General features: G+C 42.4%; 1 protein-coding gene across 1 annotated transcript in view; it reads right to left on the minus strand.

Annotated features, from left to right (window-relative positions):
* Positions 1-1049: 1049 nt before the first annotated feature.
* LOC128482972 (probable cation-transporting ATPase 13A4) overlaps positions 1050-12481 on the minus strand; it is a 37749-nt gene continuing 26317 nt past the window's right edge. The window contains exons 25-30 of the mRNA XM_053458993.1: positions 12045-12117; positions 9181-9355; positions 8662-8852; positions 8085-8173; positions 7801-7881; positions 1050-1387 (exon numbers count right to left, since the gene is read on the minus strand). Of these exons, the coding sequence (XP_053314968.1) occupies positions 1169-1387; positions 7801-7881; positions 8085-8173; positions 8662-8852; positions 9181-9355; positions 12045-12117 (828 nt within the window). The 3' untranslated portion in view covers positions 1050-1168. The remainder of the gene's footprint in view (positions 1388-7800; positions 7882-8084; positions 8174-8661; positions 8853-9180; positions 9356-12044; positions 12118-12481) is intronic.

Below are 12481 nucleotides of genomic sequence, written 5' to 3' on the forward strand. Positions count from 1 at the left end.
AGATTACCTTACATGGTTTTTCAACTCCCAGATCAGGCTCAATAAGGTAATGAGTTACACTAGTGCCCTCTAGTGGCCATTCTTGGATTTCCTCATCCTACAGCAAACTGACAAATTAAGTTCTTCCAACAACTTATTGCACTAAAACTAAAATGTTCTTCTGTATTTCATTCTTTCAGAAATTTTCATTAACAGTGCTCTTTTGCTTGGACTCACACTTTAGACCATGTAACAAAAACTTTGGCTCAGAAAACTTTGTCTCATCGGTTCACAAACGTTATTCATTTTAGTTATAAGATATGGTTTAACTGTATAGGAGTGCTTATTTATTAATTGAAACATATACCGTATTTAGCAACTGTTCTATGTGGGCCTGATAAGAACTCTATGTTGGCTGTAACATTGTTGCAATGCCTCTACATAATGTGCTGAGCATCGTGTGACACTATAACCTGGCCCCACATATCAGGTAGTGACCAAAACCGTAAAAACCATAAATGACACACAAATTATATTTTTCACCACATTTTTCAAATTATATTATGAACTTTCATCGCATTTACTTTTGCAGCTAATTATTTTGTTGTCCAACATTTGTAATACAGACGGCTATATGTTATTGGGAATAACAAGCTGTGTGGCCAGATACAGTAAATTATGTAACATAACAGGGTTATGTCATACTATTGAACCACAACAGAGATAACCATTACTCAGCATTAAACATTAAAGAAGAGCTCTAGTCCTGTTTTTATGTTAAAGGCATACTGGAGTCTATTTTGCATGGACTCCAGTGCATTTTCCTGCATGCAAATCGGTACAGGCAATTTTTAGTTATTTATTCTGTCTCATTGAACTCCTCCTCTAGCTGACTTTACTGAAAGCAGGGAGCATACCACAGTATGCTTCTTGCACATGCTCAGTAGTCAACATGAGCTGAAGGCCCAGCAGTCAATCACATGAAAACTATCTGATCACTGATTTTTTTTTTAAACCAACTTGCATGTTCATAATGTGAATCAAATTAAATCAGAAATAAATCTACGTGATTTATTTAAAATTATTTTATTTTGTGTCTCTATTTACAACATATTTGAAAGCAGCATCTGGTCCAGTATAATATTTCCGTTTTCATTAAAAATATTTTATATACGTATGACCAATAATGTCAGGAAATCTCATTGTTCTCAAAACTTGGATTAACATAGTCTCCCATTGTGCTGGTCAGCAGCAATCCCACAGGGGCAGCATGGTCTTTTCTATTGAGTGGGGGCCACTCGGAGTCTTTCGCTAACAAACGTTGCAGCTTCTTGTATGGGCTCTTTGATCTATACTGAAACTTCTCTTTCAACCAGTTCCACAGTGTTTGGTTTTCAATTACTGCCTCCTGTAAGAAAAAAAGAAAACAAGAATCTACACAAACCATCATCAACATTGTAGGATAAAAAGGCTGATATAATAATAATATTATTGTAATTTTTACCAATGTTTTAAAATGTAAGTGTTTCTAGCGTGTATACTTCCACACAAAGCATTCTACCGCCAAAGGTTCTAATGCCACGTGACATAAAAGAGTTGGTAGATAAGAATAGCCTTACAAGATACACATTGAACAGTATATTGCCAGAGTGCTGTTTGTCCGTCTGAGCGAGTTTAATCCTGACGTGTAAGTTTATATGCTCCTCTGGGATTCTTGTGATTTTATGGGGTGCATTTGGCTTGATTTATACAAATATATATCTATATTTATATATGTCTAGACATGTAAGTTTTTAAGCAAAGGTTTATATATTTGAATACAGCTTGAAAATCCCTGGCTGAGGAAGTCATGGATTGATGAAACACGTCCCAGTGAAAGTATTGAGCACTTTTATCATAATATATCTTATTTTAAGTGGTTATTTTTTTTTTTTTTAAAAACTTAATTACTTGAAGTATTAATAAATTGTTTAAAAACTTTTAAATGAATACGAACATCTTGAGTGATTATTCTCAGAAAGGGGCAAGGACACCTCCTTAAGAGTGTCCATGGGTCTTTTATGAGCCAAATTTTTTTATTTGGCTCTGAATACGGTGAGCAGACTGTGTATACACTTTAACATTTTCATTTTATACAGTGATGTTTTTTTTTTTTGCACAATGATGTCTCTCTTTGCCTTTTATATTTCATACAATATCTGCATTTGAGAGACATCGATTGAAAACACCGACATATGCACGATTTAATTTAAGTATTTTAAGGTTACTTTATAATCTATAGATTTAATATTTTATAAGTGCTGGGTTGTTAAAGAAATACTTTTTTGTTTGTTTGTTTTACATTTGTACTATTGCATATTTAGTTGGGGGAGTTTTTATATGCACTTTTAAGAGCTTCTCACCATAGCAGCTTATTAACTATTATTGGTTATCTCATATCTTATTTTAAGTGCAGCCTTTTTTTTTTTTTTTTTTACCTCTTTTTGATCTACAGAGTGTTTAATATCCCTAAGATAAAATCTAAAATTAGTTGCGTGTCATTTTCATCTCCATGCGCATCATGCATGAAAGCATGGCCAGGTGCTATTGTGTTGACATATTTATGTTGATATATTTATGTATACATGTGCTAGTATACTGTATCGATTAAATTACATTATTTGAAAGGTCAAAGCTTATATCTGTGTGTCTGCATGGGGAAAAAAATGGGTGTGTATTTTTTCATGTTAAGGATTAGTGATTAGAATCAAGCAAATACAGTGTTGGCTCGAATATAGGCCGCACCTGAATATAGGCCGCACCCTTAAAGTTTGGTGCTATTTTAAAGAAAAAAATATTTTTAAAGAAAAAACACATTAGTGGATTGGTAAAACAGTATTATCTCTAATGAACCGGCATACATGTATTTTAAAATTTTTGGTATCTATTATACAGTTTGTCAGCATACCTTATATACAGACAGAAAACCAATAGCCATCTTAAGGTTCCCCCTTAATTCATAATGCACCTTACTTATAGATATTCCCCTCTGCTCCCCAGATATGCCACTCTGCCCCCCAGATATGCTTTTTTTTTTTTTTATCAAGTCTCAGTTTATTGAAAAAAGATAGTAAAAACAGTACAATACAGACACCAGTAATAAAAAGGCATAATACACAATGGACCATAGTGTGGTGTGAGCCACATGACAAGTAATAATACAATCATCAGGCACAGTAGTAGTAACGCCGTAATGAGAGGGTAAATCATACACATAGCGATAACCCAGACAAGCAAAATCCTCTCAAATGACATTCGGCTTGTGTAACAGAGGAAATCATGGGCAGGAGAGCCGATGAACAAGCGACTCGGACTAAACCGAGACAGGCTAAGGAACACAAAACAGGTTAACAAATAAATGGACGTGATGTAAACATGGCGAGGAACCACGCCAAATGTAAGTGGAGCTGGGGAGCGAACATATGTGCTGTGACAAGCAAATCCAAGTGACCACAACAGAGGACCGTGAGAACTGGCTATACATGAGCCGAAGCCTGGGGAGCCCAGGGAAGACCCGGTAAGATCCTCTGAAAGGCAGGGGATCCGAGGAAGGCCTGCCATGGCAACCACTTCAAATAATTGGCACAGCCAGAGCCCCTAGAGGACATCACTAGATCCTCCATTTGACAGAGGAAGTTAACGTATGACAGCCAAGCAGAAATCGGAGGAGTGAGGGGTTGTTTCCAGAACCTAGGGACAGTGGCTCTGGCGGCGTTAAGGAGCTGAATGACCAGAGAGCGTTTATAGGAGCCCAGGCTCGACTGCGTGACGTTAAGGAGGGCACCCCCAGAAGTGAGACAAAAAACGGGATCTACAACCTCCCTGAGTACCGCCTCTACCACATCCCAGAAGGGCTGTACCAGAGGGCAAGCCCACCAGATGTGGAGATAGGAGCCAACGCCCGCCTCACATCTCCAACATTGCGGGGAAACCTGAGGGAGGAAGTGGTGAAGCTCCGCCGGGACCTTGTACCACCTAGTTGGCAATTCATAGGACGTTTCCTGCAGTTTAGAAGAGGTGGCCCCCTTATGGGTGAGAAGGATGACTTTGGACCAATCCTCATCAGTTAGAGAGAGACCCAGAGAAAATATGGCTTAGCCTGAGACCGGTGCGAAACATATAAATTATACATGGTGGATAAAAGGTGGGCATGACGGTCCCTGTCCAAGCAGATAAGTTCAAAAGGGGTATACGGACGCGCCGAATCATAGACGGGAAAGTGCCGACAAAAAATGTTTAATTTGATGATACAAAAAAATTAAGCTAAAAGGCAGCGGAGTAGTCTGGGACAGGGAGGAGATCGGTCGGAGCGCACCATCCAGAAAAAGACGGTGAAGCCGAAGGACCCACACACCGTCAGGCAGCAAGTGACGAATGACACCCACACCCAAACCCGGAGGGAAGGCCGGATTGGAGGATATCGGGTACAGATGACTGGGGGAACCCAGCCAACCCAACCGCGAGAGATGTGTGCGAAGTACCCGCAACGTGGGAAGTAAAGTCGGGTGACTGGGAATCACAGGGCGGCGATGGACGTCCGCCAGCCAGGGCACAGCCGAAATATCCACCCCGAAGGAGGAATCCTCGATGTGTACCCACTGCTTAGTGGCGCGGGCCGCCCACTCCACCACCCGACGTGCATGGGACGCGATCCAATACCCCTCGACATCCGGGAGGCCCAGGCCACCTCGCTCCTTAGGACGGGTCAGGTAAGAGAAGCCAAGCCTGGGGGGACGACCAGACCACACAAATTTGGCAAACACTCTACGCCACGCCCGCAGATACGACCTAGGGAGATATACCGGGAGGGACTGAACCAGATATAAAAACCTCGGGAGGACGTTCATCTTCAGGACCCCAACCCGACCGAACCACGAAATATGTGGAAAAGACCAGCGCCTAAGGTCATCTACAACCGAGGACAACAGTGGGTCAAAATTAACCTTAACCAAGGCAGACAGGTCGGCGGGTATGCGAACCCCAAGGTAGGTCAAATACTCGTCCACCCATCGAAAGGGAAACAGCGACTGAATAGACGCCCGCAAGGACGAGGGAACGTGGGAGCCCAGAATCTCAGATTTTTGGATGTTTATCTTGTACTGAGAAACCGTTTGAAACCGCCGGAGCTCGGCCGTGACGTGTGAAAGGGACGACAATGGGTCAGAGAGCATGCAGAGCATATCGTCCGCGTAGATCGAAAGCTTATATTCGACCCCAGACACCCTAAGGCCAGTGATATCGGGATTCGAGCGGAGAGCGTTAGCGAGGGGTTCCAACATTAAAATAAACAATAAAGGGGACAGAGGGCAACCCTGTCTCGTACCATTAGCCAACAAGAAGCGCTCAGACAGAATTCCATTAACCTTCACACAGGCCGAGGGCATGGCATAGAGTGCCCGCACCTGATGCAAGAAGCGGGAGCCGAGCCCCAACCTCTCCAGGACGCGGAACAGGAAGGCCCACGAGACCCTATCAAAGGCCTTCTCCGCGTCAAAGGAAACTAGCAGGAAGGGAGTCTGCCGATGTTGCGCCAGCAGGTCCAGAACCTTAATTGTGTTGTCCCTAGCTTCCCTCCCAGGGACAAAGCCCACCTGATCACTATGAACCAGGTCGGGGATAAGCGGCGAGAGTCTGAGAGCCAGAACCTTCGCAAACACCTTAAGATCAGTATTGATCAATGAGATAGGGCGATAACTGCTACATAACTCCGCGTCTTTGCCAGGTTTCGGTATTACAGTAATATGCGCTACATTAGAGAGGGGGTCAAGGGAGCCGCCCGTAGCAAGCGAATTGAAAAGGGTGACCATATGTGGACCTAGTACTGAGAAAAACTTTCTATAGTATACGGGGGTCAACCCATCCGGGGCCGGGCTTTTACCCTGAGGGGAGGATTTAATAGCCCTCTCAACCTCCTCCAAAGTGATTGGGGAATTTAAAACCTCTCTATCCGCGCTCGGAATACGTTTACGTAAATGCTTAGACAAATAATCATCCATGAGCGACGCGATACGGGAATCAGGAGAGTGACCCTGAGAGATGTTATAAAGCTCCCGATAAAAGGACGCGAAGCAGGCGGCTATGTCCTTAGTGGCGTGATGCAAATTGCCCCCAGCGTCCCTAATCTTGGGGATAAATGAAGCAGCTCTTTTAGCGCGCAGCGCACGGGCCAACAACTTCCCAGGCGTATCACCCAGTTCATAAAAATGTTTGCGGAGAAGAAGGTAATTTCTCCGCAATTTGGAATCCAGAAGGGTCGCAAGCCGGGACCGAAGCGCCTGAAGCTGTTCCAAAACTGTAGCAGACAACGAAAGCTTATGCTGCAGCTCAAGTTCCGCTATGCGACACGACAAAGAGGACAGCTCAGCCTGATTAAGTTTCTTACGGTGCGAGCCCAACCTAATGAGGTGTCCCCGAATAACGGCTTTATGGGCCTCCCAGATCGTCGAGAAAGGGGTTTCGGGAAGGTGATTTTCCTCAAAATAGTGTTGCAGATGCAATGTAAGATCCGCAACACCCTCAGGGGTATCGAGCAAATTTTCATTGAGACGCCAGCACCAAACCCGTGGGGGAAGCAAAGGCAGGCGTAAGGTGAGGTGGACAGGGGCATGATCGCTGAGAGTCTGAGACCCGATATCAGCGGAGTGGAGGTAAGAGAGATGATGATGGGAAAGGAAGAGAGAATCAATGCGGGAATAGCGAGTATGAGGGGGGGAAAAGAAGGTGTAGTCCAATGTAGAGGGGTGGAGGACCCGCCACGCATCCACTAGCTGATTGAGGAGAAGCATACGCTTGACCCGCTTAATTTTCACAAACGGGATATGGGAAGTCCCTGCAGAGCAGTCGAGCCTGGGGTCCAGGATCATATTGAGGTCTCCACCATAAACAGTAATGCCCTCCTGAAACTCCGCCAGTCTAGAAAGAAATTTCACTAAAAAGGGGACTTGATCCCTATTTGGAGCGTAAACCGTAGCCAACGAAATTTTGTGAGCCCCCAAATATATAATAATATCTTTATAATAATAAAGATATGCTTTATAACCTCTGATATGCTTTATGCCCCCCAGATATGCCACTCCGACCCCCAGCAGGGATAAATGAAAAAGAAAAAACACTCGCCCAAAGCCTGGAACTGTGTATCCCGGGCGTCACGAATTGCACATCCCTGCTCTAAACCTCGAAAATAGGCGGCACCCCCACTTTCACAGCCTGAAGTGTGGGGGGGTGCAGCCTATATACGGGCCAATACGGTATGTTGCTTTTGAAAAACTTGCACTCATGCAGCAGTTTTAAGCAGGGGTAAGGTGAGTGTAGTGGGAAACTAAATGAAATTTATTTACGTCATCAACCTAATAAAAAGTGTTACCAAAAAAGTTAACTAGGTACAATAAAATATCTGCATTGTAGATGCCACTGCCCACTCTAAAGGTATACGTTAGACCTTTCATTTCATACATGTCTCATGATGTGTCTTGCTTAACACAGCTAAAATTCATAGCAGCAGAAGTTACAATAAATGCATCTGGCCACAGAGTAGACCACGAGTTAGACGTCAATATATGGATACCCTTCACCCATGTAATAACACATTACACAAAAAACCAATTATCACCCCAAAATGTTTTACAAGTACTAGATTGCCTTCTTCAAGAACAGCACTTAGGTTTTTTTATATGGTTTCACTTTTGCATCACATTTTTTTTGCCAAAGGCATTGCGATTATAACGCTGAATACAGCCCAAGACCATAACAAATATCTGAAGTCAAGACGTATTTCCCACTTACCTCAGTAATATAAGAAAGAGCCAATATTATAAGCAGCATTATCACCATAGACCACCGCCAGATGACAGGGGTGCAGACAAGCTGAAGAAAATCAATGGAAACAATTTAAACCACATTCTTTGCATGAATTAGAGCTTAACAATTGGATTGTGTTTGTTCCTCTATACAAATATAGGGGTTTGGAAACATTTGCATATATAATACAGTGGTCGTACAGTGGTTTGAATTGAATGCATGAAACACAAATGGAGTTAGGAGGACATGCATGTTCTTGTGATACTCACTTCCATAACAATGTACAGGTTCTCTATATGAGCAAACAGGAGAAAAAGGCAAACTGCTATCTGGACTGAAATCACGATCATGAATATATCTGAAACAGAAAAGCATTGTGTTATTAGTACGAGATTTTAAACATTTCCCTTTAAACGTGTGTCATGTCCACAGGTAAAAGCAGTGCCACTGTAGACTTATTGAAGTATTTATAATCCAAAATTTAGGGTATACAAAATCAGAATCATACAGAATAAACCAATGTTGACTTGGTTATAATGACATAAGTTTGTTACCATTGATTTTTTTTTATCTATTTATCTATTAGGCGATCGTTAACATAATAAAAAGAGGGAATATAAGAGGGCACTTTTTATTTAGACATGTTCAGTTTCACTGTGTGATGTCATAGTATCCCCCCCCCAATATTCTAGCTATAGATGTACATATTTGAAAAGCACTCTTTTGTTCTGTTGAAAAAGAAAAGTTGGCACATAAAACCGCTATATATATTTTTATCTTTTTGAAGAGAGGAAAGCAACACAAGAAAGCATAAAAGGAGACCGGGAAAAATCCCTTTGTACTTACAGTTTGTATATATAGGTTGTCGGAATGGCTTCCCTTTAGAAACCACAAATGCGATAATGAGGCAGTTTAAAGTGCCCAGCAGCCAAATGGTGGTGTTCTCGTAGCTCTGGAAACTATCGGGGTTCTGGGCATGGGTCACATTGCTCTCACTACTAATATTTGGGCTACTCTGAGTAGCAGGACTGCAAGCACTGTAAAGATAAAGGTCTGTGATAAATACTAAAGCTCCATTTTGTAAAAACATTTATAAAATTATTATATTATATAATAAATACTTTGGACTTGGGTTTTTTTTAATATTTAAATTGTCCAGCAGAGAAATCTAGATTAATACATTTTTATACAATGCTTGAGTTCACACTTCTTCTCTGACATAAATACTGAAACAAGTGACAAATGTAGTGTAAGAACATTGCTAAATTAGTTTATGCAGTCAAAAACTAGATATAATTAATTGCATAACCACTAAAACGTCAAATTCATTCTACCGTCCCAGAAAACACGACAGACCTGAATTACCTGTTTATATCATCTGAGTTGAACCATGTCTGTTTTTGGACAATGAGGAAACCACATATTTGTAATATTAAGCTCAAGATGATATTGAAGATCACAGACATGAGCAGTGGGGGGGAGACGAGTTGGGCTGGAGGCCTGTATGGGGCCAGCTTAGGAAACGCATTGTTAAGACTCACTGAAGAAGGGGGAAAAAAAAGAAAAATAACTATTAGAACAATTGTACACACACATATGCGTCACATTACACATTGTTCTGGATCCTAATTCAGAGATATAGTTTTCACTGAGAGAACGTGGAAAACGAAGGAAAATTTGTGAGGATTCCAAAGCTATGCCTTTTGTGACGGCAGATATGATGTCAGGGCTATAACCCTCATTTACTTAAACATGGAACATTAAACCAATTACCGTATATTCCGGCGTATAAGACGACTGGGCGTATAAGACGACCCCCAACTTTTACAATCCAAATATAGAGTTTGGACTATACTCGCCGTATAAGACTACCCCTCTACCCAGCGTACAACAACCAGCCAATCACGGCAAGCGATGTACCTTACCGGTGATTTGCTGGTTGATTTGCTGACATATACATACATGCACTGCCCTTACACACACACACACACACACACACACATATATAATATATATATCTATATATATATCTACACATATGCCTGTCCATACATACACATTTATACACTGCCCTCACCACACACCCCTGCCTTTACACACACATGTATATGTATATGTATATATATATATATATATATATATATATATATATACATATACACACACACACACGTATGTATATATATATATATACACACACCAGTGTGTATATGTATATATGTATATATATATATATACACACACACACACACACACACACACACACACTGGTGTGTATATATATATATATATATATATATATATATATATATATATATATATATATATATATACACACTGGTGTGTGTGTGTATATATATATATATATATATATATATATATACACACACACACACACCAGTGTATATATACCGTATTGGCTCGAATATAGGCCGCACTTTTTTCCCCCACTTTAAGTTTTTAAAGTGGGGGTGCGGCCTATATTCGGGGTCTAGCGCCCGACGCCCGGGACATGCAGTCCCGGGCGCCGGGCAGGCAGCGGGGTTAAGATACAGATCCCCCGCAGCGGTGCAGGGGACCTGCATCCTTCTCCCCGATACGCTCAGACAGCCTCCCCTGCCAGCACTTCCCACGGGGGGGGGGTGCCGGCACGGGAGGTTATCTAAGCGTTTTACCTCTGCCCACCCCCGACTTACCGGAGCCGACTCCCGGGTGTCTTGCGGGGCCGGCGGGAGACATTTACGTAATACGCAAATGCAACTTCCGGTAACGGTACCGGAAGTTGCATACGCGTATTGCGTAGATGTCCCTCGCCGGCCCTGAAGACACCCGGGAGTCTGCTCCGGTAAGTCGAGGAGGGGGGGCAGAGGAGGACAGCGGCAGCGTATCGCGGGGAGGGAGGACAGCGGATCTCGGGGAGGGAGGGCAGCGGATCTCGGGGGGGGAGGGAGGGCAGCGGATCTCGGGGGGGGAGGGAGGGCAGCGGATCGCGGGGAGGGAGGACAGCGGCAGCGTATCGCGGGGAGGGAGGACAGTGGCAGCGTATCTCGGGGGGGAGGACAGTGGTAGCATATCTCGGGGAGGGAGGACAGTGGCAGCATATCTCGGGAGGGAGGACAGTGGTAGCATATCTCGGGGAGGGAGGACAGAGTGGCAGCATGTTTTTTTTGGTGCTTTTTTAAAGAAAAAAAACTTTTTCTTTAAAAAAGCACCAAACTTTTAGGGTGCGGCCTATATACGGGGGCGGCCTATATCCGAGCCAATACGGTATATATATATACATATATATATATTTCTCCCCCCCTTTCTCCCCATCTCTTACCTTATCTTCTGTCTTCTTTCTTCCATCCAGTTGTGGGAGACCGAGGTCTGGCACTTCAGACCTCGGCTTCCCTGCTCTCTAATCACTACGCGCCGGCTATTGATGCCGGGCGCCGGGACATGACGTCATCCCTGCGTTCGGCATCAATAGCCGGCGCCTAGTGATTAGAGAGCAGGGAAGCCGAGGTCTGAAGTGCCAGACCTCGGCTTCCCTGCTCCCTCATCACTACGCGCCGGCAATTGATGCCGGGCGCCGGGACATGACGGCATCCCTGCGCTCGGCCTCAATAGCCGGCGCGTAGTGATTAGAGAGATTGGTGGCTTCGTGGGAACCTCCGGCTTGGTAAGTACCCGGCGTATAAGACGACCCCCCACTTTTAAGAAGATTTTTTGGGGTTAAAAAGTCGTCTTATACGCCGGAATATACGGTATAAGGACATAAGTTATGCATGCTTTTCAGTTCTGATTTAATTATGGGTTTTTTTGGTTTTCAGATAAAACAATTTCTATTCAAAGTGCTGTCTCTGCAGGGTCATACTGTGCTCATAAATTGAATGGTTTTAAGGTCAGGTATGAGAGGACTCATTCCATCATTGTCTTTCTTTCAGCACTGCCACAAACATACTTTGATATATAGCACAAGGAGAGGAACATAATCAGCTACACAGTTTAAAAACACCCTGACGACAGTAACCCGTTACCCGTTTACAAACTTAACCCAGCTTAGTGTAAACCTCTAAATTAACTAGGGCATGTGGATTACGGATTCAGTCAATTTTGAGTTGAGGATGGCGCCGCATTTAAAAGTTCTACTTTGGGACAGTGGAGCACAGAACTTATGCATTCACCTTGAGATTCAGTAAAATGGCGTACAACTATAAAAATACAGCAAATCCAAAATCACTTACTTGTTACACTAATCAAAGTGGTTATAGCCAGATCTTGGAAGAGGAACTGGTAATTGGAATATGTTTGTAGATGCTGAGAGTAAAAGTAAGAAACAAAAGAAAACAAAAAAAAAATATATATATATATATATATATATATATATATATATATATATATATATATATATATATATATATATATATATATATATATATCACCAGTTAGGCCGGTTACAAAATCACTGGTATTAGGACAATATTATTCGAACACAAAAAATGACTAAATATTTAAGTGTTAAGCTATACTTTATATATCATTTGTTTACATTTTAACAAAGTTGCCCCAGCTCACAAGGCAGACTCATGGTGAGGAACTTAATCATCTTAATGCTAAATGACTATATAAAATATAACTTGTATTGAAGAGGGGGTAGCTTTTATGTTTTTGTACAGTAACA

The sequence above is a fragment of the Spea bombifrons genome, chromosome 3, assembly GCF_027358695.1.
Source record: "Spea bombifrons isolate aSpeBom1 chromosome 3, aSpeBom1.2.pri, whole genome shotgun sequence".
Taxonomy (NCBI): Eukaryota; Metazoa; Chordata; class Amphibia; order Anura; family Pelobatidae; genus Spea; species Spea bombifrons.